The sequence below is a fragment of the Lissotriton vulgaris genome, chromosome 1_1, assembly GCF_964263255.1.
Source record: "Lissotriton vulgaris chromosome 1_1, aLisVul1.2, whole genome shotgun sequence".
NCBI lineage: Eukaryota > Metazoa > Chordata > Amphibia > Caudata > Salamandridae > Lissotriton > Lissotriton vulgaris.
Window position 1 is genome coordinate 978632461 of NC_141685.1, and position 27379 is coordinate 978659839.

General features: G+C 45.6%; 1 protein-coding gene across 1 annotated transcript in view; it reads left to right on the forward strand.

Annotated features, from left to right (window-relative positions):
• The first annotated feature begins 557 nt into the window (after positions 1-557).
• XAB2 (XPA binding protein 2) overlaps positions 558-27379 on the forward strand; it is a 183961-nt gene continuing 157139 nt past the window's right edge. The window contains exon 1 of the mRNA XM_086960386.1: positions 558-660. Coding sequence (XP_086816512.1) covers positions 634-660 — 27 coding nt within the window. The 5' untranslated portion in view covers positions 558-633. The remainder of the gene's footprint in view (positions 661-27379) is intronic.

A 27379-nucleotide genomic window follows, 5' to 3' on the forward strand; every position in this document is an offset into this window, starting at 1 on the left:
TCAAAACAAAAACATAAATAAAAAATGTGTCATTTACAATACTAATACCTCTAACTTTACTAATGCGAGCCCTATTGCATTGCAAATGCTTGGTTTTTTTTGCATATTTTATATAGCGCGAACTCGACCCGAAGGTATTGGACCGCTTTACATGAGCACCGTATTTAAATTACACTTCAGGCACGGGGAGATAAGTGATTTGCCCAAAATCACAGGACCATTCATTTTTGTGGCTATCCTCTGCGATCTGAAAACAAAAGCTAAAGTGCCTGCCACCGGCAATCGCTCGGTCCTGTATTATAGTTTCTGTTTTTTGCCCGCTATGCAGCCGTTCTACACAGAAACTACTCATATGTAAAACGGAGTTGGTCTTAGGCTGTCAGAATCCCTGGTTAAATGGCACATGAGCGCGGACGTCGCCGTCGGAAAGAACCCATTTCAAAATGGCCGCCGGATTCCTGATTATAGAGAATAGCCTGGACAAAGATGGCGACCTCGCAGGCTGCCGTAAATAGAACGTCATAGTCTAGCTGCCCATTCGTCCTGCGCTTATACATCATCATCTATCGCCGGGAAGGGGTTTACTGCAGTCGCGCGAGTCCCACTGGGGACTCCCATCAGGACTGTTGGAGGATGCCGGGGAAGCCAGAACTCAGCTTTGTAAGTCCCGAAAGCAAATGTGGGCGGCTGAAGAGTGGAGGGGCATTAATACCCAAAACTGCAAGTTCCAGCACGCACGTTGGCAACAGTTACAAAAAATAGACTAGACTGCCAATCCCCCCAGAACGTCCCACTAAGAGGCTTTTCCACAAGCTACAGTGCAGCCTCTCAGTTCTTAAGGACAGCAAGGCTACGTACAACCTTGAGAACGCTCTGGTTAGGCAGTACTTGCAGTACTCTCATGTGTCGGAGCAACAGGTATCTCCTGGAGCTGAGTAGTGGCATGTAGAGCCATATAATGAACGGAGTAGTACTCCATGTGATAGGGGTACAGCCCTCAGGCTTTACTTTTAAAGGCAGCACCTAGGGGCAGATTTACATGAAAGTGACGCATCTGTAGAGATGCATCAATTTCCCTGCGCCAGAAAAACCGTTGCCCCACCATGGCGCAAGGATTGACTGGTGCATCAGAACTTCGCATCTGTTGGTGCAAAAGTCATGCATTGCTAGAGTCGTCTCGCAAGCGCGACGCATCTCAAGCAATGCATGGGGAGGTCTATCCTTGTGCTGCGTCACTCCTTACGCCTGCTCCAAGTAGGCGTAAGGTTTTGACGCAGTAGTGTCGTTGAAGTGGTGCCGTGAAATCTTGCAGATTTTATTGCGTCACTTCTAGGAGGCTTTTTGCGTGGGAATGCACACCCTGCATACATTATACGCAGGGCTTTACAATGTGATTCATCTCCCTAGATGCGTCACGTTGTAAATGGAGCGCATTTTTTACTCCACCGCTGCATCACAAAAAGTGATGCAACGGCAGCGCAAAAAATGACGCATGGGCTTGTAAATCTGCCCCCTAGTGTGGACGGTCTCAGATGCTGTGAACCGGATGATAACCATACTAGTCCATGAGTAATACTGAGTAGCAGCTACTGCTACCAGCCAAACCATGTTTTTTGAATAAGCTGGTAACCTCACCAGTTCCAGAATACACTGATAAAGAAGGTAGTTCTGACAGTCCTAGAATTCTCAATGAAAGATGTCAGAACTGCCAGTTCTGGATTACCTTGTAGTTTGAGTTTATACACCCAGTGCGCCCTGAGATTGATGGTATTCTTGGCAGTTCAAAAATGTTGGGGGCAGCAGGTGCTACTAGCAATCTCAGAAGGCCCTCAGACAGAAGACAACAGGATAGACTCCTTACACATAGTGCCCTTTTAATCAGTGAGAACTGCTAGTTCAAGCATGCAGTGAGGTAGTATGATATACTGCAAGCAAAATACCCGCGTGCAACAAGTGCTAATCCCAGTCCCAGAGTTGGCAGGGGCATGATGCATGTGCGCATGTTCTTTCTGATGCATGCACATGCCTACAAAATGATGCGAGCACATCATCACATATTTTTTTTCTTTTAGCCGTCCTGCAGAGCATCTGTAGAGCTTTGGCTTTTTTTTTTACAGAAGCTGTACATTTATCAACAGAAGACCTTGCAAAGCCAATGCGTCTCAAATGTGAGACCTATGCCCTTACAATGCTTGCTTCACCTGCCTGGAAGCATGAAAGGGATTTTGTCCAGAGTAAAGGAATTTACTACTGCCAATTTCTCAACAATGAGTGTGAGAAATTCCATTATAGTAATTCACACTCCAGGTTTGGGAAGTGGATGTTACAAGGTGCGTTTTACACCAAAGCTTTGGGATCAGCCACAGACTTGTGCATTAGTGGACATCCACATACTTCTTACCAACCCCCTTTCCAGACCGGAAATGTGAGATTTACTGGACCCAAGAACTGAAGTAACTCCCTATCCAGGATGGGAAGGAAAACATATCACCACCAGAGTTGCTGGGGTGTAGGGAAATTCATTTCTTAATAGAAATGTTTTTTCCCCACATGGAAAAAAATGCATATTTGCACCAAAAAAAAAACCTGCGTTTGACAGAGATCTAGTTCTCTGTCTCTACTTTTGCATTTTTGTTTTCGAATAGTGTCCAGCATTTCAATTGCTTGCGCAACAGATTGTAAGTTAAGGAGCTTAATTTCAGGCAAATATAAGATAGACCGGGAAACATTTTTAGGCTACTTTACTCAACAGAGCAGTTACTTAACTGGTGGTTTAGGAAGATTGGAACAATAATATCCACCTTCCAGATTTTAACAAGATAGGTATTGTATGCATTAAGTTGATATCTTTCAATATTGACTGCATAGTTTTATAGTAAACCTAATGTTGGATGGATCACCACATCCTTCACCCGTTTGTTCATACTCAAAGTTATGGTGAACATCCAACGCTAGAGGGTACTAAAGTTAAGGCTATACAGCTTTGGTTCTACCTTGTCCTGATCGGAGAATTCAGCACAGGGCAGAGCAAGGGGGAGGGGCCTAATGCTGTATGTTCTGTATTTTTATAGTCAAGTTGTTGGTGGATATCCTATATTGCTGTCGGATCATGATTAGTGAACAAACTTTTGTTTATGACATTGTTTATTACATTTTGAATTAATTTCTGTTGTGGCTAAATTTCAGGGGAACATCACTTACAACGCATTTTTTTACAACGCACTACCATTACATCGCAACCATTACAACGCAAACCATTACAACGCATTGTGCTGGGGGGCGCTCTAGGATAGGGAATATATTTAATTTACTATCCAACACCTTCCCTGCTATCCACGGGGACTGGAGTTGGAATAGTAAATTAAATAATTCACTATCCAGCGCCTAAAAGCATTATGCGTTGTAATGGACTGCGTGGTAAAAACCGCGTTGTAAAGGCATGCGATGTAAAAGCATGCGTTGTAGTGACACCAATCCAAATTTCAGCGTGTCTAAATGAGAGTTGCCCACAACCATCTAGTACATTTATTAAGTATGTGGACCTATTTGTTTTTTAACCAATCCTTAAGAATTGTTAAACTGTGTATTTTAACCGCATCGCTGCGGCGGCTTTTCCCGCTGTGTGCGGCAATTTTCAAAATACCGCGTTACATGACGAGCTCAACTCGTCATCAGCATACGAGCGCCGTAGCTGATGACGAGCTGAGCTCGTCATCAGCAGCGAAGAGGTTAAACATTTTCTGTTGTAAATTGTTAAAGTCAAATGATATGCTGTGTCCTTTTTAGGTTTGGTTGAAAGGCATTGATTGCCATCATAATTATGTTACTTGAATTGTTTAATTTTAATTAATTGAAATAAAATATTAAATTGAAGTTGAACCCCTTAAGGCAGTACTGTAAGTGCTACGATGCCTGGGAGTAATGTATTGAGTGCCCATACCAAAATGGCCTCAGTGATTAGCTAACATTGTCACTATCTGAAAAGTCAGAACACTTGTAGTGTTCTTAGCAGCGCCAATAAAGATTGACAATGATTTGGAATATTACTCTATACCTCACATTAAATATTAGTATTGAAAGAAATGCTTGCAGCTTACAAACCCTTTAGTTACAGAGAAACTACTTTAATTATTCACTGGAATTCTGGATTCCAACAAATGGCAAGCTTGGAACTTGAGCAATAAAAGTATGTGACTGGGAACCTGTTTTTTATCTTAAAATAATATACTTTTGGAGAAATTAGGGCATTTACAAATCATTCACTCTCCTTACCTGTTTTATTATAATTAGGGCTCCCGGTTTTATGGTATTTATTTTTTGACATTTCAGTCTGTATTTATCCATATTTATTTTCTGCTAATTTTATCTGTATTTATCCATATTTAGGGTTTTATGGAAAAATAAAGCTGAAATTAGTATATTTCCATATTTATTTAACCGGTAAATGGGCATTCATGCTTTAATGCCTACCAGGTTTCAATGCTGTAAACACCAAGAAAATAAATCAATGCGCTTATAAGAAAATATGCAAATTTCAGTATCAACCTTGTGCATATCTACTGCTGTTAAAGCCTTTTTACTAAAATGCCTTTCTTTTTTTAGCCCCCTTACCTATCAATCCACACATCTATTGGCCTGGCAGTCAAGGTCAGACAGTATTTAGAATTACTCAAAAAACACCCAATTTCCGTTTTTATCCACTATTAAAAATAAATAAAGACTCAAACTTTTTTTTGTCTACATTTATCTGTAAAAATAGAAAACAGGGAGCCTTAATTATAATGTCCACTCAACCACTTAATGATAGTTTAAGATAATACATGTCCCAACTATTCATCTATTTTTAGTATGTACAAGTAGATATAAGCAGAACTCTATATATCCATGTATGTTTACACATTGTTATTGATAATAATAATAATAAATGTTTATTGTTTAGTTAGTTAAAACCTTAGCAATTTTTTGCATGAATAAAAGTCAGCAATAAAATGTCTTCATTTAAAAAACTTAAAAGCTTTACATTCTCAATTGTCATAATGGGGTATATAACCTACTGTAAGCACTTACTAACCTCATAAGTGCTGCGCCTAGTCCAACGGCCGACGGCACCACTACCTCGGGAGTGCTGCCGTCGGACGTTCGAACCTCACCTGCGCAATGGAACGTTCAGCACTGGAGCTGGACATTCCATAGCTGCTAAGGTGCTAAGTACCAAAGCATCAGCGTTCTGCAACTCAGTTAAGAGTTGCTTTTCAGGCCTAGTAGTAAGGTTGCAAACATTCTCCACTTGGATATCATGAATAATAAAGTTTCTTAACATGTCATAGATTTCTCTGTCTGATTTGTAGCTAGAGTTTCTCTTTTCAGTGCAAGGTCATGACAGTTAAGATGACTGTTAAGTTGACTGTTTATTTGAGGATTAGACGGGTCCAACCCTGCTATTATGACCGCTCTGCATGTCTTTATTCTTTTGGTGTTTAACGCAGAGTCGCATTGTGTGGCCCTTTGTGGACCCAGGTTGGCTGGTCTGCGATCAATGGTAGTTTTCCGAAGGGAAGAGCCAGCAGTTGTCTTTTCCGATAGATCGAGAATGCGATATTTAGATAAAGTGCCGGTGCAAGGATCTTATAATTTCTGATCACCATTCAGGTGTGTGTTCTCTCACTGAAGATTTTTTATATATTAGCAAGAAGTGAAATTTTGCAGTTTTGGTTATGACTTGCTTGAAGGTTGAATAAGTCAGGTTATTGTTCCAAAGCTTGCCCGTGCAAGTTGTTGTTAGTGTTTTTGGAGGCTTTGATTGTATGGTGATTTTTTTGTTGTTGTCTAGTTCCGCCCAGAGAGCTTTGTTCAGTGTAGAGTTAGCTACATTCTGTTTCAGTCAGTATCAAAGCTTAATCGTTGCATACATCCTACCTATTGTTTTGTTTATTAAACCAAATTCAAGTTTCACCTGTGCTGGGGAGGTGACTGATGTATCTGGAAAACCTTTTTAGGTCTCGCGACCTATCGATGCGCGCAAGCGCATCGAGCGGAGCGAGAATTCATGTCGGCAACACACAAGTCAAACCAAGGGCTTTCAGCCCCGCGGTTTTCTTGCAGTTCACGTGTATCACGTGAGCAAACATGCACGCGCATCGCATGCAAGCCCAGCCTCTCGCATTCCCAGGCTCTCCCGCCCCCATCCGGCATCAGGCACTCCTCCCACACCTCATGGACATCTGTTCATCACGCGCATCGCATGCAAGCCCAGCCTCTCGCATTCCCAGGCTCTCCCGACCCCATCCGGCATCAGGCTTCTCCTCCCCTAGCAGCACTCCTCCCACACCAGCACCTCCCCTCTCCCACACCAGCACCTCCCCTCTCTCTCCCCACAAACACAGCCTTGCCCTAGCAGCACTCCTTCCACACCAGCACCTCCCCCCTCCCACGCCAGCACCTCCCCTCTCTCTCCCCGAAACACAGCCTTGCCCTAGCAGCACTCCTCCCACACCAGCACCTCCCCCCTCCCACACCAGCACCTCCCCTCTCTTTCAGTTTGCTTCTCTTCATCAGTTTATGAATGCCTACAAATACATTGCTTGTACTGTGTTTTTGCCCGTTTCTCTGGCAATAGTGTTATTGACTAGGAAAGCAATTTTATCTTTTGGGTTGTTGATTCCAAAGTATTAGCCGTAATCAAAGAGTCGGTGTGCTGTTTAAGCTTTGTCATGATCAATGCGCTCTTCGAGTCCGAATAGCACAACGGCAAACGTTTTTTCTAATCAGAAGCTTTGTCTGGAGCAAAAGCCTGAAGCCTGGTGTGGGTGTTTGGTCGACCTCTTTCCCGTGCCCTCAGTACTAGCGCCCCCACTCCCTGCTTCTGGACTCTAGAAACTTTGAGGTCAGTGATTTCCACAAACCCGAGAGGGCAGAGCAAGGCGAAGCCATGCCGTCTCGAAAATAAAAAATCCACATAATATTGATCGACAGAGGCATCTGCTGCATGCATTTCTGTGCGCAGATGGTTTCAGGTAGACGCCTGGGAAAGGACATGCGGCCCCTTCCCTCGCCGCGCCCCCCTTGCCACTTAGAGCTGTGGTGTGAAGAGACTCCCGGGGAGCAGGTATTTGCATACGGAGTGTGCCAAAAGGTGACAACCCCCCACGCTGCAGATGCCCGCACAGGGACCCTCCCCGAGAGAGCACACAACCCAGGGGTTTCATCGTGAAGTCATGCACGGGTCACGGGGCTGCAGGCAACCAAAACCAAAACCGCATGCCTAGCCTCGGTGCATCGAGGCACTTAGTCCCTGCCCTGAAACAGTGGCGTAAGCAGGATGGCGCCCTCCTGCAGAATGTGATGAGGGCCCCCTGACTATTGCCACTCTGGAAACATACTTACTCCTGCCCATGACATGAGAATATCTGTGAATGTTTCTCTCCTATGAAACCGTCTGCAAGGGATTTACATATAACAACAAACTTGCAAGCTTGTGGCCATTCGTCAACTTTTGCTAGTTAGACATACCTGGTTTCAGATGTAGGTTTCCAATGTCCACGTATTTCTTTGCACGTGAACATTCCTACGTAAAGGGGGTGTCTCTATTTTACGCTGGCTACAACGTTTGTCATGAATTCAAGTATAAACTAACAAGATCAGTAAATAGAACTAGCTGACAGCCTTTCCTCTGTCAATTTTTCGCAGCAAAGTCGACAGGAAGACTTTACATTTACAACAATGTGCTCAGAGCATTGACGGGGGCCAGAAATAGATATAGCATGATATGCGACTGTGTGGAAGATACTCAAAGAAAAATTGATAAATAATGCATTAACAATAGTGAAGAGCTGTTTTCCAGTATATGTGTTTGAGGAAAGGAACAGAGAAGTATACCGTGCTGAGCAGGCTAGATGGGCACCATATATAAAATATGTCACATGCTGATTATGTCATCACCAAGCAAGCACTGTATATGCTATGTTTGCTTGACACTAAAAATGAAGAGTGTTGGGTCATGCGCTAAACTGAGTGAGGTATGTCTTTTGTCAGTTTTGTTCTCAAGGCATGACCTTGAGTGAAAATCTTCTTGCATACACTGCCACCTAAGCGGCAATAGCCTAATATGTAACTTTTGCAGAAATTGCCATATATTGCATCTTGTAGTCCCTCCATTCCATGCTCTGCCTAGCTCCTTGCATGCCCCTCGCCAAACACACACACATTACATACTCGAAATAAACAAACAAAACGAAATAGGCAGTGACAGAACAGATTGTAGCTGGCTTCAATATTTGTCACCCATCCAACCCCCCTCCCGCACCCTTCCTTCCAAGCATCCAGCATGTCTATGTTGGCACTGACATGAGCTCATATCACAGTTCATGTGCAACAGTGTTTGAGGGGTATTTTGATATTTCCTAGAAAATGTAATAACATTTCACTTTGTGCCTCCATCGGTCCTTGGGGTCCAAGAAGACCATATACACACAGCTCACATACCTCTAATTAAACCCTATCTCAAGTCCACAGACGCAGCAGTGCACTGTACAATCTTTACACGCAGGAGGCAGCCAGGGCAGCCGAGAGTGCACGTTTCTCATGCATGCAGGGAACTCATAGCATCAGTTTCACTCACAGGGTACTGAGGTTCACTCTCACACAAGTGGTAACGTTCTCTGTCTTCACTTGCCAGGGCAGAAGTACCTACTCACAGCACCACTCAGCACCACCACAGCTTCACTCAGCACCACCACAGCATCACTCAGCACCACTCAGCACCACCACAGCACCACTCAGCACAACCACAGCAACACTCAGCACCACCACAGCACCACTCAGCAACACCACAGCATCACTCAGCACCACTCAGCACCACCAGCACATCACCCAGCAGCACCACAGCACCACTCAGCACCACCACAGAATCACTCAGCACCACTCAGCACCACCACAGCACCACTCAGCACCACCACAGCATCACTCAGCACCACTACAGCACCACCCAGCACCCCCACAGCACCACTCAGCACCACCAGAACATCACCCAGCACCACCACAGCATCACTCAGCACCACCGGAACATCACTCAGCACCACCACAGCACCACTCAGCACCACCACAACATCACTCAGCACCACCACAGCACCACTCAGCACCACTCAGTGCAACCACAGCATCACTCAGAGCAACCACAGCATCACTCAGCGCAACCACAGCATCACTCAGCGCAACCACAGCATCACTCAGAGCAACCACAGCATCACTGCTTCAAACATGTTCTCTCAATGTTTCAAGCTTTATTACAAATATCACCAAAAAGATGTTAATATTTCACTTCTGTTCTTGGATTTTCGTCACAATAAAATACACTGAATATAATCTTCACAAAAGTTAGTTACAAAAGTTTAAGCTATTGCCATTATAAATTACAATCACTTTTATTCAAGTATTAATTATTTAAAAAAATTAAAAGCCATTGTTATTTGTAATATCAATACATGTAAGTCACATAAATACAAAACATGTTGCATTACAAATGCTATAGGTGTCACATTTCCAAAAGTTATAACTATTGGCATTGTTAATGACAAAGCTATTAATTTAGATATTTTCAAAAACAACACATAAATAAAAAAATTGTCATTTACAAGACCAATAGCTAAAACTTGCCTAATGCGAGACCTATTGGCAATGCCAGTGCTTGTTGTATGTTGAGACTAGTAGTTTGTTCAGAAGTTCGGAGTCTTTGCCGTGTAGAGCAATACTGGCGTATGTTATTGTTGGAAGCATTTTGGCCGATGTCACTGCAAGCAAAGGTTTGTACGATGGCCTATTTAGTTTTTTTGCCAGGGTCCTGAATGCAAAAGTTAATGCACTAGTTCTCTGTAACATATACGTTTTCTGCTCTCTGCGGTTTAGTCTGTTGCCCATAAAAATCCCCAAGTATTTATAATAAGTTACTTCCTCTAACAAATTGCCCTCGAGCCATATGATCTGTTTGGCAGTTGGGTAATTACTGATAAGCATTGTTTTGCTTTTTTATGTATTGTTTTCAAGTTTATTGGTTGTTCTGTATTCCATCTTGCCTGTGAGTAACCTGCAGATGCTGGTCTAGTTATGTTTATTAGGACTACTTTGTCTGAATATGAGAGATACAATAGTAATAATTTTCCCAGTTGTGGTGCTTGAGAGTTTATCTTGTCAAGCCGACGGGCCAAGTCGGACATAAAAAGATGTGGAGCCAGCACGCATCCTTGTTCTAAGCCTTTTTTTGTAGTCACCTTTCTACATAGGCTTGAACTGTCTCCCAGCTTTGCTCTCATCCATGTATGGGAGTAAAGAAGCAGTGTTCCTCTTAATATTCTCTCGGGAATATTCCAAGCTTTCAGCTATTCCTATAGTAGGTGACGGTCCACACTGTCAAATGCAGCCTTTAGATCTATAAAGCAGAGGTGCAGTTGTTGTTTTCTTGTGTGAAAAAAATTCCTAGGCAGTTGCAATATAGGAAAAACAAGTGATTTAAAATGACAGCAAAGGAAGGGATGAGAAAAAGCAATTAAAAACCATCACAATTTTAATGAACATAATAAAAATCATATAGAATACTGAAACAACAGACTATATGATGACAATACAATCATTTAAAATCAAGCAATTTATACACAGAATTAATAAAAAAGCAGGAACACCCTAGAGAAAAAGGTATATATAATTATGGTTGGTGACCTGGAGCAGTGGCGAGTGAACTCGACGCGCGTTTCGGCGTAGAAAAAACGCCTTCTTCAGGAGCCGCACAGTTCAGTCTGAAATATATATTTAAAAGTTCCTATTATAATACATACTTCAAAACAATTACATAATAAAAACATATTACATTTTATGACATAGTCTATAATACACAACCTTCCTGCTGTCAAATTAATGTTATCTACATCATGTTTTCAAAGCTTATAAATTTGTTCATTAAAATTAGGATGTTTTTTAATTGCTTTTTCTCATCCCTTCCTTTGCTGTCATTTTAAATCCATGTTTTCCCTATATTGCAACTGCCTAGGAATTTTTTTCACACATTGTTATCCCTGCCCTAGGAGTTTGTTCAACACTATTGTTCAGGGGGTCCTTGATTTTTTCAATCCGCAGTTGTTGTTTTCTCCACTTGTACTTGTCGGCTATAAATGAAAGAGTCAGGATAATTGTAATCATCCCGATCCCTTTTCTGAAACCTGTCTGGTTGACTGGAATCAAGTTGAACTTGTTTGACCAATCTGTTATATCTTCCAGGATCAGAGAGGCGTAGTACTTTGCTTCTACATGCAGTAATGGATTAACCTGTAATTTGCTGGACATGTTCTGTCTCCTCCTTTGTAGATCAATGTGCTTATTGAGCCTTGCCAGCTAGATGGGATTTTATTTAGTTGCTAGGTTTCTTTAAATAGACTCGCTAGACTGTTACTCCAAAAGGATGGGTCATTTTTAGGTCGAGGACCGTAGGCTGCGCTTGCACAGTCTCGGTCAGAGATTTAATGTTTTGTAGAGTGGGGCTTGAACCGCCCCTCTTCTCCATTGGCTGGCCAGCATTTACGAGGCCAGCCAATGGAGAAGAGGGGCGTCACTCCCTTTAAGCCCCGTCTTTTCCCGATTCGGGGGCGTTTTTTTTCCTCTTCTTTCTCTCCCTGACGTCATCGGGAGAGAGCACGCCCCTCATCACACTGCCTGCACGCCCAAGTCAGCTCTCTGATTGGTGTAACCAATCAGAGGGCCGACTTGAGCGTGCAGGCAGCGTGAGCAGACACATCGCCTCCTCTCCCCAATTCATTCCCTCGATCTTCTCCCCTCTTTTTCCTCTCTTTTTCCCTCTCCTGATCCCATAGTTACATTACTTCTCTACTGCCTGCGCCCGGCATTATTTTCAGGGGGAGCTGTGTATGCGCGTGTTAGGGAGAGGCTGTGTGTGTTATGGGGGAGCTCTGATGTGTTGAGTGGGGACAGGAGCGTTAAGGATTCGGTGAGTGTTCTGCGCCTTCACCCTTCCTCTTTGACTTCCCGGTCACGTCGCCTCAATGTTCTGACCCAATGCTTTCCCTGAGGGACGGTTTTTACAGGCTTGGAATATTTTCTCGGATGCTCGGTGTGCATGAGACGCCACCCAAAGATAAACAACAGGGCGATTTTGGCGAATGCAGGTGTGGCCCTCGCAGGACATCCCCGTCCCCCATCATGCTTCGGGGTCAGGTGTGTGTATGATCGAGCCGCAGCCTCCGTCGCTTGCTGCTGACATCTGCTGTGAGTAGCAGCCCGCACGCCGCCTTTCACCCGTTTTGTGTTGATCGATTGAGTGCCATTTAATTATGTATCAGTAACTCCCGTTATGTAGAGCGCCTAGACAAGGCTGTCCCGTGAGCGCTAAGGGTTAAGCTAGGAGCGGCAGTTTGTAGGGTACACCTTCGTACTCGCACACATCATTCGATGTTTTGCTCTTTAGAATTGTGGGGACTTACAGCCCTTTCTCCTCGGTGCGTGTCCGCACGTGCATAAATAGGACTGTCCATGGGTGAAAGGTTGTCTGTCGCCCATGCTGACGAGGGAGGTCACAATGCCAGAAGGGCTCTGTCTGCGTCAGAACTGACAGCTTTGAAGGAGCTCGAACGATGAGCACGGAGAAGAGACAATGAAAATAACCCAATCTCGAGCATGAGTGAAACACCCCCAGTTCCCTTCGCTGGTCGCGCACTCTTGTGGCTGATATTCCTTCTATGCCTGTGAGGTGTAGGACCGCCTGACATCGACCTGGCCCCTCCGATCCGACGTGACTAGCTCTTATGACAAACAGCACAGGAGCGCCCTGCGGTCCGGCTGGGTACTGCACGCAGGAGACCGCTGTAGTCGAGGCGCTAGGGCTGATGGCAATCAGTGAATCCGAAGCTCGGGCCTTTGTGTCGCTGAGGGTGATGGCGCACAGCGCAGCTGCTCGTTGCACCGGGTAAATGTAGGCAGTATTGTGTGCGCGCGCGCACAGATATTCTGTGACGCGTGACACACACATCAACTTTGTATGTGAGGTAACTGGCCAGAACACAACTCAGCAGCCTACTGCGCTTCACGTGGTAAGAAACAGAGAAGTGAGTGGCGCATGTGTGCGTTGCCAAACACAACACAATGTGTATGTCTCTGTACCCTCTTTGCTGTGATACACAGCACGGAAGATTTAACAGTCGGCAGACAGCTCCTGTTGACAAACAGCTCCATCGGCGCCGACCACGCTGTGCGTAGGAAGAGGTGGCATTAACGAATGGGGTTAATGGGGAGGGTGTGGCGTTAAGGCCAGACCGTCCAACTTTGGAACTAGGGAACCAGGTTCAAGGCTCGGCTCAACATCTCTTCAAATCACGTAATCCCCTGTGCTTAAAAACATGAATGTGACTTTGTGTAATGTAACTGATGCTGCTGTAAAGCGCTCCAATACCTCCGGTCGCGCCCGCGCTGTGTAAAACTGCAAGAAAAAAAGGGTCATCTCTGAGAACCGCCTCTCTTGGGGCAGAAATCCAGGATTTTGAGGTAGAAGGGGAATATGTGTTTCTCTCTATAAAGTGTATGCAAACCTGAGTGCCAGTTTTACACCAAATGTTTTACTTGTTGGCAGAGTCCTCATGCCTCGAGGTGGAACGGAGTCCAAATCATCTAATATAAAGAGTTACAGATGCCCACCCCCCTCGTCACAGTGCAGTCACGGGCAGTATGTGCAGTGCTGGTCGAGTTCAGATCCCTTCTCACCTCGAGGGGCACGGTGCAGTCACAGGCAGTATGTGCAGTGCTGTTAAAGCAGAGCAAGCCGGTGCATGGTGTCTCCAAGACAGCTGGAGGGGCAACATAGAGGAAGGACAACACGACAGGCAAGCTTGGTGACCTCTGGGCTATTTGCCATTGCCAAATGAGGCGACCATCTTGGAACGGGAGATGTTTTAACCTCCATTGATGTCTAATACGAGCGCTACCCCTCTATACCAAATGCAAGAGGGTATGTTTAAGCACTGGACAAGCAAACTGCCCTTTAGACTGACAATGGATCACAAAGTAATATAGAGCTCAAGCAATTTGTATTGTAAAGAAACGTCATATAGTCTTTTAGAGGCTATGTACTGCTAATGACCGTATACAACATATTTATCAGAAATAGACGATCACAACTTCATAAAATACCAAGACCCTAATCAGGAACACAGCAGTCCCAAAACGGTTACTACGACCTTGTTGTGCACACATGCACACATCCACCTCCCTCTGCACAGTGCGGCGCCAACTGAGAGGTATCAGTGTCTAACCTTCGCTTGGTCTATGGTATCTATTCTCTAGCACTACCCTTGCTACCCTGGTGACATGTGTATTTAAGGCAACTGCAGGAACAGAACAAACTGGAGGCTGATGAGTAGCAAAGGGGGCTACAGAGGGGGTTTCCTTGTGATAGCACTGAAGGTAAAAGGTACAGTGACGTCGCTTGCTGTATCTCTGGCATTTAGGTGAACCTACTTTGGCTAATCAACATCCCTGCTGCACAGGAGTTTTTCCTTGTGATGGCACTGAAGGTGTGTGTGTGTGGCTCTGTGTGTGGGTGGCTCTGTGTGGGTGGCTCTGTCTGTGTGTATGTGTGGGTGGCTCTGTCTGTGTGTGTGGGTGGCTCTGTGTGTGTGTAGGTGGCTCTGTGTGTGTGTAGGTGGCTCTGTGTGTGTGTGGGTGGCTCTGTGTGTGTGTAGGTGGCTCTATGTGTGTGTAGGTGGCTGTGTGTGTGTGGGTGGCTCTGTGTGGGTGTGTGTAGGTGGCTCTATGTGAATGACTCTGTGTAGGTGGCTCTATATGTGTGTGTGGGTGGCTTTGTGTGGGTGGCTCTGTGTGGGCGCAAATGCAATAGGTCTGGCATTTGCAAGCGATTAAGCTATTGGCATTGTAAATGACAATGCCATTTATTTATTTTTTAAAAAGAAAAACTTAAATAAAAATGTCATGAGCAATGCCAATAGCTCTAACTTTAACAATGCCGAGACCATTGCATTGTAAATGCTTGTTGAAGATTGCTTGAGGAATGCCATTGGGTCCTGGTGCTCCGTCTCCTCTGCCTTTCCGTATTATTCTTATTATATCTTCAGCTACGTAGGCCGACTTATCGGATTTTGCCTTTGGGAAGCGAGTGCCATCTGTGTCGTAATTCCTTGTCATTTCTGCCGCTGGTAACACTGAAGTGACATTTCGATGGCAGGTGCTGTCTTTTTCTTGTATGGAGTTGTCAACATTTTCTTTTACCGCCACTAGGTCTTGGTGATTTCCGTGTTCTCGCTGCTTACCAGCAGGGTTTCCAGGAAATGTAGTTTCTGTGAATCTTTTTATAAGTAACGATGCCCATTCATGTTCTTGTACGTTTGAGGTTAGAAAGTTAACTGGCCTATTCAAATTGTTACTTGTTTCCCAAAATGTGCTTGAGTTCGTTTTTTGGGCATTATATAATAGTCTTGTCCAAAATGTATTGTCACTTCTTCTTTTATACTCCCATAACTTCTTTTTGTACAGTTTCCTCAGGCTGGGTCTGGGTACCTGTTATAGTTTCCCAATCATTAGTGTTGTTAGTTTCACTGTGAAGTTTACTCAGGCTTGTGTCTTAGTTGGACCCTCATTTTCACTTGCTGTTATGAGCCCTTGTAATTTGTTTTGGAGCTCCTCAATGGTTTCATTTGTACATTTGAGCCGTCTTAGCTCAATTGAAGGGATGCTTCCCTCTGTTGCCTGATTAATCTGGTGATTGGTTAGGTTTAAGTTAAAATAACTGTGTTGATAGGAGTGGTCACTCCTGGTGGTGAATTCAATTGTGAATTGGAGGAGAAGAGGCATCCATAGTAATGAGATTACTGTGTAGTCTAGTCTGGATCGCGACGTCCTTCCGAAAGAGGCATGTATGGGCGCCCTGTGTGGTCAGGAAATCCAGTTTTAAGTTAGTATTGAGGTTGTCCATTCCAGCATTTGTTATCAGCTGCTATTGCTCGTCTTTATCCGGGGTGTAGATTAAGTTGGATTTGAGGTCTCCTCTTAGCACTATGTCCCAGGAGGGGTTGGTGCTTCTTATGTCCGAGATTGTGTCTATTAACAGGGCATTATGAGCTTTTGTACACCTATGACTTTCCTTTTATTTGTCCTGGTCCAAAGTTTGCCTTGTGGATGGGGTTTTCAATAATTGGACCGGGGTAACATGGTATAGCGGGCTTGGATAGTTTTATACCCCAGGATTTGAATTGTTGGTTGCAGCTCATAATGAGCTGAGCGACTTCCACTGATTGCCATGTAGTGAGCGTTTGTTTGTTGTTATTTTCTTTTCCCTTCTGGCAAGATTCCACGGCCAGGAGATGGGTTGACTTTGTGTTTTAATGCAGGGATGTCGGTTAGCCGTTTTAGTATGTTGCCCCTATTTATAATGTCGTGCTGCCCCGGTGACTCATATTCTGACGTTAAACCTATTTGCTGTGTTGATAGTCCTTACTACCGGGTTTTTACACTGGTTGCCTCTTCTTGTTCTTATTCCACTGCAGTAGGCTTTTGCAGTCTGAAGTTTCCCTGTTGGTGCATACTGCCCTTATTCATGTTGTATATTGATGTTTCTGGTAGAGGCAAATTACTCTGAGTGGTCGCTTTATGTTTAATTGTTTTATCCTGTTCTAGAGTTACTGGCTCGGTTTCTCGGGGGTTTACCCATGGCCAATTCACTTGTTTTTGTTCTGTTGAGCTTGTGTTGTTGTGGTTTTGTATGTAGAATCGAAGATTTTCTTGGTGCAGAACGCCCCTTGGGCTGACTTTGGGAGATGGGATCTTAAATGCAGAAGATGGTATCATCATTTGGTTCTTATCTTGGGTGCATGTTTCTGCGTGAGCTCTGATTCCTGGCTCATTCTTTTCTGTATTGCCTTGGGCTTTTTTTGGCCTTCCTTGCTGTGTGGAGTCATTGTTTGTTGAATTTTTGCCAGATAGGAAGTTAGGGACTTGTTTCTTGTGTGGTGTTCCTCCTAGCATATCTGCGCGCTTCAGGTTTGTTCCACAGGTCGTGGTGCCTTGGGTTATTAAGTTTGCCGATTGTAGAGTGTTTCTGTCTTGTTGCTTTTTCCCTTTTTCCAGTGTGTCTTTGGTTTGTTCGCTGTCCTTTTTGTTGTTCCTTTTCTTGTGCACTTCAGAAATCTGCTCGATTACAAAAAGCTTCTCAGAGTGAACAGCGCATGTGCGCTGCAACGCAGGTCTGCGAGACATAAAAAGCGCAAAAGGAAAGCAAGAAACAAAATAACACCGAATTAACGAGAAAGCAACCAAAATATACCCAATATTTATCTCAACCAGGGAGACCAAAGCAAAAATAGACCTTTCCAGGACACACAAGGGAATGACTGACACCTCGAGTGGAAACCAAAAGGAATGGGACACGGATATGGATACCCTGGAAGATGCGGACCAATACAAATCAAGGGGTATTAACATCTACAGTGCCGCAGGCACCGAACTGTGTGAAAAAACAACCGCACATACTTGGGGAGCCTTAGAACTCTGTGCCCCTCGGAATCTATGTGGCAGAGCAAGTGACGCTGCTCACGGAGAGGGGGCACTGGGTGACCGAGACACCAAGTGAGAACTACGGCCCTGGATCATTTGGGGAAAGGGATCTTTCTCTATGTGCACCCTGGGAAAGGAGATATTGGTCTATGGTTCCACTGAGTGGCCGTACACCTGTGAAACGAACGGGCCTTTAATTATACGGGGTCAGTGTCCTTTGATGCATGGGAGTGTTATCTGTGGACTCCAAGGGGTCAAGACATCATGATCACGTGCTGTCATACAAAAAGAGGTCTGTGTCCCCGTGCGCAGGGATACTTGAATGACCGCAGTACTATTTAGCCAGTATATAATGTGTATCCCTGCAGTCTGGGTCCCTCTGAGGTGGTCTCTACTCACCGAATGCCTTCTGGGTTTATCTGTGGGTGTAACTGTCACCTACGGCAGGTGTTTCGAGGTATCGGGAGAACTTAAAATCCCCACTTGGGATTTCCCTTGTTCCCTTCTGTCCACTGGAGCTGCAACCAATACCGGGTATGCTGAAATCCCAGCTTACGGGGCACTGAGAGTGATGGAATCCCTAGCCAATCAGAAGAGCGGACATATTTGTTGCCCACGTTAGGAACAAGTAAATAGGTTTTTGATTAAACACAAGAAATCATGTGAAAGTCTATTCCCTTCTCTCATTCGTCTATTTTCCTCGAGGCGAGATATACAGCGTTAACTTACAGGTATTGTTGAGGGACAAATGTTTCTGACATACAATCTAATGAAGATTGACAGTTCACCCACACATCTCTAACCTGAATATTGCGCTGCGATAAAGATGGGTATTAAACAGAAATAGCACAGTGTTACTGAGTGCAGATTTAACTAGCTCTTACTGTGAAGGAAAGTTTGTGTGCATGCAAGAACGGAGAGATGAGCAATGTGCGTATCTCCTCTGTTTAGGGTGACCAGATTCTCAAAACAACAAGCATTTGCAATGCAATAGGTCTTGAATTTACGCGAGTTTAAGCTATTAGCATTGTAAATGGACAATGCCTTTTATTTATGCTTTAAAATCAAGAACAAAAATAAAACTCATTGCTATTTGCAATGTCAATAGCTCAGATTTGTGTAAAAGCGAGACCTATTGCATTGCAAATGCTTGTCTTGTCTTCTTGTTTGCTTGTTTTGGGTTGTTATCTTCGATTTAACTATTGCTGTGTCACCTTGTATAGTCTCTGCAGGTACTACCTTAGTTTCCAGAGGTCTTTGTGGCTCAGTTGTCGTTACCGTGTGGTCTTTTTTCGGTGCGGCCTGTAAAGGAATTGCTATTTGTATTTCATTTTCAGGGACAGCGTGCTTGATAGGAGTTGTATTTAGCTTTTGAGAGCTATTATTTGTTCTAATAGAATTGGTAGAAGGCTCAATTTGTCGATTATTGGGCCACAGTCGCAGGGTCTTTGCTGTAGTGAATATTTGGATTGTGCTCTTGTCATTAAATTATTAAAGTTTTCCAATTTCGTGTTTATCCCTGTGATGTGTAGCACTGTGATGTTCATTAATTCAATTTGAGTGTCCAGTTTATCCGATTGCAAATTGAGTGCCTTTGGATTTTGCCCGTAAATTAGGGGTGAAGCCTTTACAGGTTGTGCTAAAAACCTATGAGGCCAAGTGCACCTCAATAGCTATGTACGGAGCTGATCTGTGGGGGTTCAAAAATGTAAAGGTGTTGCAGGTGGCAGAGGATAAGTTGTTGAAATCCATCTTATCCGTTCCCCTGTCAACACCTGGATATATTGTCCATCAAGAGTGTGGTCTAGATTGTTTAGCAGACCGCATAGCCTTAGCCCCGCTATTGAAATGGATATCCATATGGCTAAACCCTGAATTAAAGCTGAACCATGAGATTCTCAAGGATTGTTTAGCCCTTGAGTATGGTAATACCATCCCCTGGCTGAACTATGTTAAAAAGCTAACAACAGAAATGGGTCGTCCAGAATTGTTTGATCACCCAGCTGACTTATTGAAGGGGATGTGAAATGGGCGAAAGATACACATAAGCAGTTGGTATATATAGCAAGAGAAGAAAAGGAACTATGTAAACCAACAGTAAGGGCTCACCAGTTGTTAATTACCTGCAGTGATATAGAACCCTACCTGAGAATCATCAATAATATGAATCATCGTTACTTATTGACTAAGTTTAGACTGAACAAATTTCACCTTCTGCTTACCGAACGCCCAGGTTGGATTAAGGAGACGGTATTAAAGACACTGTGCACTTTATCTTCTTTTGTAAGCATTTGTGCCCCATTCGTAAAAAGTTCATTATTCCTCTTATCAAAGACAAGGATTTTAGACAAGTAAAACCGGCCCTTTTGTATCTACAGCTGTTGTCCAATACCTGGGAGATGTTTAATATAGCAAATTTCTTGACAATAGCAATGAGACTTAGGAGGAAGATTAACTGGTTATAATGTTTATTCTGGGAAATTTATGAAATCATGAATTATGATCAAGGGCTTTGTTTCTTTTTAAATTGTCCTATTTGTTAGTATTGTCCTTTTTAATGATATTTATAATGTATGTTTTTTACACATATTTGTATCAGATGGTTTGTAAAAACTTGCACAACTATCTTGTTATATTTTTAAATTGGTCTTGACATTAGTGTACTATGTAGTATACTTTTATGGTTTTTGTTATGAACCGAATAAAGTATTTTTGACTGACTGACTGAGTGCTTTTGTAGATGATTGGAGTGTTTGTAGTAGTGTTCTAAAGAGCTCCAAGTAGCTACTTGTGTCACTAGGTGTTTCATCTTGTTGGCTTGGGTTGTGGTTCCAGGTTTGTTAGTTGATTTCGGGTGTATACTTGGCTAGTGTCCTGTGGTGAGAGAGTAACTTTGATTGTATTTTGCTTACTATTTGGGCCTGTTGTTTCCCTATTACTTTGCGCTGGGAAGATGTAGGCATCCCCGCTGATTGCCTCTTTTAAATCTTTGTCTTGTAATGTCTTCTTATCAGATGTGAGGCTTATTGTTCTCAACGAACAGTTTTCTGAGCCTTCTACTTCATCTAGGTTTGTCTGATGAACCTGGGCAACGGTTGTATGCCCTTGTATTATTTTGTGTTGTATTATATGCTTGGGGGTGCAGTAGAGCAGAATGTTTTGTCCTGTGTGTAGGTTTGTTGACTAAGCTTTTGCATTTGTTTTCTCCTCCGTTGCTCCCTTCTCTTCCGAGCCGAAATAGGTGCTTACCGCGATCTTGTTGTTGCACGTGACATCAGTGTTGTTTGTTGCGCCCTCTATTATTTCCTCTATGTAAAGTTCCATATGTGTGGGTGGTGTCCCGTTGGCCTGACACGTCTTCCTTGTTTCTTCCTTTGGGGTTTCCAGGTCCGTGTCTACCAGGCCCAAGTTTTGACAAAATGCCTGGCTGTTTGGGCTATTTGGGTACTTTACGTTGTTTGTGAGAATGTTTTGCTTCTCTTTTGTGGTAGCATTGTAGGCTAACCTCTGAGGGGCTAGTGGCATTTAAAGGCCTGGTACCTCTCTAGTTCAAGTTCAAGTTCAGTAATTTGTATAGCGCACTACTCACCCAAAGGGTCTCAAGGCGCTTGGGGGAGGGGGGCATTATTTATCGAATAGCCAGGTTTTAAGTTCCTTCCTGAAGGAAATGTGGTTCTGGGTAAGGGGGAGGTGATTGGGGAGAGAATTCCAGGTTTTGGCCGCCAAGTAGGAGAAGGATCTTCCTCCCATGGTGGATTTGTGAATGCGCGGAACTGCGGCGAGGGCTTGATTGGAGGATCTTAGTTGGCGGTTCGGTGTGTAGAAGGACAGTCGTGTGTTGAGGCATTCGGGTCCTAGTTTGTAGAGGGCCTTGTGTGCGTGGGTGAGGAGACGGAACGTTATTCTCTTATTGACGGGAAGCCAGTGGAGGTCTTTCAGGTGACCAGTAATGTGAGCTTGGCGCGGGATGTCCAATATGAGTCTGGCTGATGCGTTTTGGATGCGTTGGAGTTTTTTCTGTAATTTGGATGTGGTTCTGGCGTAGAGGGTGTTTCCATAGTCCCTTCGGCTGGTGACCAGTGCGTGGGTGACCGTCTTTCTTGTTTCGGTGGGGATCCAACTAAAGATTTTTTTGAGCATACGAAGTACGTTGAAGCAAGAGGATGAGACGGCGTTGACTTGTCTGGTCATCGAGAGGGAGGAGTCTAGGATGAAGCCTAGGTTACGTGCGTGGTCTGTGGGTATGGGTGCCGTGCCCAGGGCCGATGGCCACCATGAGTCGTCCCAGGCAGAGGGGGATGATCCTAGGATGAGGACTTCCGTTTTGTCTGAGTTAAGTTTTAGGCGGCTGTTTTTCATCCATTCGGCTACTTCCTTCATGGAGATTGGTTTTGGCGGTGTTAGGGTCTTTGGTAAGGGATAGGATCAGCTGGGTGTCGTCAGCGTAAGAGATGATGTTAAGGTTGTGTTGTCGCGCGATGGATGCGAGGGGGCTCATGTAAACGTTGAAGAGGGTGGGACTGAGTGATGATCCTTGTGGTACTCCGCAGATAACTTTGGTGGCCTCTGATATGAATGGGGGGAGTCGGACTCTCTGGGTTCTTCCGGCGAGGAACGATATGATCCAGTCCAAGGCTTTTCCTTGTATGCCGATGTTGCTGAGGCGTTGTTTGAGGGTGCTATGACAGACTGTGTCGAAGGCGGCGGAAAGGTCGAGTAGGATGAGGGCAACTGTTTCTCCGTTGTCCAGTAGTGTTCGGATGTCGTCTGTCGCTGCAATAAGGGCGGTTTCGGTGCTGTGTTTGGCTCGAAAGCCAGACTGTGAGGAGTCGAGGGAGTTGTTGGATTCAAGGAAGGCGGCGAGCTGTCTATTGACGGCTTTCTTAATGACTTTGGCAGGGAATGGGAGGAGGGAGATAGGGCGGAAATTCTTAAGTTCAGAGGGGTCCGCTGTGGGTTTCTTAAAAAGGGTGTTGAGTTCGGCGTGTTTCCAGCTTTCTGGAAAGGTAGCGGAGTTGAAGGAGCAGTTGATGACATCACGGAGATGGGGTGCGATGATGGAGTCTGCTTTGTTGAAGATGTGGTGGGGACAGGGGTCGGTTGGCGAGCCTGAATGGATGGAGTTCATTAGGCGGATGGTGTCTTCAGTGGTGATTGGGTTCCAGGCGTTAAGGATGTTAGAGGGCGGTTTAGGTTCGGAGGTGGGTGGAGTGGACTGTTCTTTGGAAATGTTCTCAAAGCTGTTATGTATGTCGGCGATTGTGTTGTAGAAGAAAGAGGATAACGAGTCGCAGAGTTCTTGGGAGGGAGTAATGCCGTTTGAGGCTGTGGTGGGGTTGGTAAATTCTTTGACGATGTTGAATAGCTCCTTGCTGTTTTGGGCGTTGTTGTCGAGTCGATCCTTGAATGCTGACTTCTTGGTGGATCGGATCAATTGGTGGTGTTTGCGGGTGGCTTTCTTGAAGGTGGTCAGGTTGTCAGTGGTTGGGTTTTTTCTCCATGTTTTCTCGAGCGTACGGCATAGTTTCTTGGATTTCTTACCAGGGGGCCTTTTTGCTACCCTGTTTGGTTTGGTGGTTTTTCAAGGGTGCTAGTTCGTTAGCGCTGTGAGTGATCCATTGTTTGAGTTTGGTGGCCGCTTGGTTTGGGTCCGATGAGGGGGCGGGAGGGTTTTGTTTGAGCGATGTGAGGAGTTGGTCGGTGGTGATTTTGTTCCAGTTTCTTCGTGGAATAGGTTGTGGGGGGTTGTGGGTCGAGGTAGTTTTGTAGCTGAAGTGAACACAGCTGTGGTCCGTCCAATGGAGAGCTGTGGTATGATCGAAGGAGATGTGCTTGCTGGAGGTGAAGATTGGGTCGAGCGTATGTCCGGCTATTTGGGTGGGGGTGTCAACAAGTTGTTTGAGTCCGAGATTGGCCAGGTTGTCCAGAAGGGTGGTGGTGTTGCTGTCGTTTTTCTTTTCCAGGTGGAAGTTGAGGTCTCCCAGTAGAATGTAGTTCTCTGAGGCGAGGGCATGTGGGCTGATGAAGTCAGTGATGTCTTCGCTGAATTGTTTACGGGTTCCTGGTGGTCTGTAGATGAGGGTGCCTCTAAGTGTGGTTCTGGGGTCGGTGTGGATCTGAAAGTGGAGGTGTTCGGTGGTTGTAAGGTTATAGTCGAGGCTGGTCGTGATTCCGATGGTGTTCTTATGGACGATGGCGATGCCTCCTCCTGTTTGGTTGGTGCGGTCTTTACGGATGATCTTGAAAGCGTCCGGGATGGCTATGGCGATGTCGGGCGCTGAAGAGGCGTTCATCCAAGTTTCTGTAAGGAAGGCGATGTCCGGTGAAGCAGTGTCGAGTAGGTCCCAGAGTTCAGTGGCGTGTCTGTGGATCGAGCGGGTGTTTAGCAGGATGCACTTCAGGTGGTTAGGGTCGGAGCTGTGTTTGGAGTTAGTGAAATTGGTGGGGGTCTTGATGCAGGCGAAATTGCAGGAGTGGCAGGCGAAGGGTCCATGGGTATGTCCTGGGGCAGCTTCGTAGCATTGTGATGTGCGTCCGGGGTTAAGGGCTAGGAGGGTGGCGGTGTCATACGTTATGCGGGTGGAGTGGGGTTTGCGTGGACCAGGGGGTCTAGCGCTGGGCGCGGTCCAGGCGCGGACGGGCGCAGACGGGCTTACCTTTGGTGCACCTTCGGCGCGCATGGGGTGCGATCGCTGCGCGTGAACGCTGCGCGTAAAAGCATCTGTCATATGCAGATAGTGGAGGGGGAGGGGCGAGGGAGGCTCAGCTGGGAGGCGAGGCGGGCTGTAGAGGACAGGCTTCCAGGCACAACAACAACAAAATGGCAGCAAAAACGAAGTACACACAGGCACAAGGACAAATGAGATATTGACACAATGTGTGCAAAAGCACAACAGTGAACGATTTCCTAATCAGGTAAAGCAATAACACACAAATAGCGTTTCAACAGCGTAAAATTTAAGTACAGTGCTAAAGTCGGCAAAACGCGCAGAAATTCAGTTTTAATCTATGCAATGCTGATCGCGCTACAGCGATTATGAGGACAGGGGCCAGCCGAATTGAAAAGCAGCAGGTCTGTGGCCCCGGGGTCTTTGAGGAAGGAGAAGCTGGAACTTGGTTTCTTAGTCCCACTATTTTCTGAATTCCTAAACAGTGTTAAAATCAGAGAAATTACAGGGCTTTTTAGGTCTCGCCTGTCGATGCGCATGCGCATCGAGCAAGGCGAGACTATAGCGAGTTATCCACACTTTATCTGCACTGCAAGGAATCGTGGCGATTCCTTGCAGTGCCCGTGACTTTTAAGGTCAATGCGCATGCGCATTAAGCTTATGCGCATGCGCATTGACCTTAAAAGTCACGGGCGCGTGCACGTCCGTGTTTGTTTACCCTTGCCTACTCTCTCTCTCCCCTCTCCGCCCCCGTTCCGCCCCCTCCCCTTCCCGCCGTGTCGCATTTCTCCTCCCCCCTCCTCTCCTCCCCTGCCTGCCTGCCGCATTTCTCCTCCCCCTCCCCTCTCTCCCCTCCGTCTCGTTTCACACACACCCTCTCCCCCGCTCCGCCCCCTCCCCGCCAACACCGCCTCGCGAGCTCGTCATTCCAAACCCACCCTCCCCCGCCTGACCCCAGCGCATTTCTCCTCCCCCTCATTGCTCCTACTACAAGCCTTTTCTAATGGATCATCAGAATCACGTTTGCGACTACTTCTTTCTACGGTGTCGTGCATATTTTCACAGCAGGAGTCTAGCTTCGTTCTGTACAGCGTTATATTTCCCCTGTCCCAGGCTCACTCCTCTGCGGGACGTGGGCGTGTTTCCAGCTGAAAGCGGGCTGGGCTGCCAAGGTACGGGGAACAAGCGCTCCCTGGCACCACATATTGCGATCAGCTGGTATCCCTTTTCCTCCAGAACATGCAGTGACTCTACGCATTGGCTGCAGTTAGATTACCTTTAAGGGCACGATTACCGATGTCGAACATAGACGGCCAGCCATCTTGAGAAGCTATTCTAAACGTAATTGAAAGATTGAGAAAACATCAAAACACGGCTTGGCTAATTCAATTCCTTTCTTAATTAGTGTTGTGTGTATAGGCTACTTTTTATTTATTTTCGGGAGTATCGTTTTTTTGTTGACAAGATTATGTATCTCGGATTACATCATAAAATGTTATTCCGGTCTAGCCACAATAGAGAACCGCATTACACATCTTCCGAGACTTTCTTTTACTTTTAGGTGGTTTTGAATCGGCCCCATTAAAACGGTTAGGCTTTTCACGTAGGCATAGACAGTCGCCATATTTGAGTAGATACGTTTGCCAATAGTTGTCTATCAAGTACTGTATGCAGTTTCTAGTGCTAAGGACGCTGCGCAGCACAAAGTGCATGTTTTCATTATACTCTGAAATGAAGCTTTTATAGAAAGGACGCGCAAGCGATTAAAGTCTGTTTCAAAGCACACTCAACAAAAACGGTCGCCTTGAATACTGTCGTTGGACGGGACCTCTGATTGTGTTCTGTAGTTGCTCTCATGTCCTAGACGCCTAAAGGCATGCTTGACGTTTTTAACCTCCAGCACTTTGCATGATGGGATGTTGAGTCCAGGCTTGCAAGTGTAAAAGCGAAACTGCAAGCCCCAAAATGCAGTTTGCGATCGTCTTGGAATCGGGACAGGCTGACGGCGCAGCAGATGGCGTGGGGCCACTAGACAGTTGGTCATGCTGAATCTAGTGTGCCCGCCTCCCATGGAGGCTGCCATTATGCCTTTTCTCTGGTGCTCTCGAGTCGTCTGCTCCGACCTGCCCCTTCCTCTGGGCCCTGGCACTCGGCGCAACCACGTTCTCCGCCTTTTACTCTTCCAGGCAGTTGCAGCCGTTGTCCCAGAGCACTCCTGTTTTGAGTGGGTGGTCGGTAACTTGATGCCCAGTTGTATAGAAGGGATGTGTTAGTAGGCACTGACTCATTTCCTGGAGTTTCATTAACAGAAGCCGAGAGGAGCTCCGCCCTGCTGTCGCCTCCCAGCTCCTTCTCTCTCTCTCCTCCAAAGGGGGTTATTAGAGCCAGTCTCTCGCTTTCCTGCCTCACTGTGAGTTGGCCTGGCAACAGGGCAGGGAGGAATGCTAGGGCTTTTGTCGGAGTTGACACTTTGGCAGGCTGCAGCAGGGTAAGCGTTTCATTACTTACACCTTATTCTTACTCATTCATGAACAGGGTGGAATTGCGGGCTCAATATGAGCAGGGTCGGTTTACCTGGGCTGTGGGGGATGAGTGTGAATTATTTGCCAAGGTAGCCCGGCGGTTTTAAATGAGGAACCACATCTTTATCAATAACACACCTTTTTCTTTCTGCACAAACAAATTATTTGTCGCGCCGCCAAGCTATAAGGTGCGTATACTTTGAAGGGTCTCCGATTTTAAAGCTATGGATTTTTATATTGGAATACTCTGGTGCGAGTTTACTTTTCCCTTCAAGATAGGAAAGTCTGTACTCTGATAGAGCGCCTTGATGCGAGAGTCTGGAGAGGGACGTCATGTCCTGCTGCCACTACATTGTCTACACCGCTGAATGAACCCTCACTCACCCTCACTCACCCTCACTCACCCTCACTCACCCACACTCACCCTCACTCACCCTCAACCCCCCACCCTCACCCACCCTCACCCTCACTCACCCTCACTCACCCTCAACCCCTCACCCTCAACCCCTCACCCTCACTCACCCTCTCACCCTCAACCCCTCACCCTCACTCACCCTCAACCCCTCACCCTCAACCCCTCACCCTCAACCCCTCACCCTCAACCCCTCACCCTCACTCACCCTCAACCCCTCACCC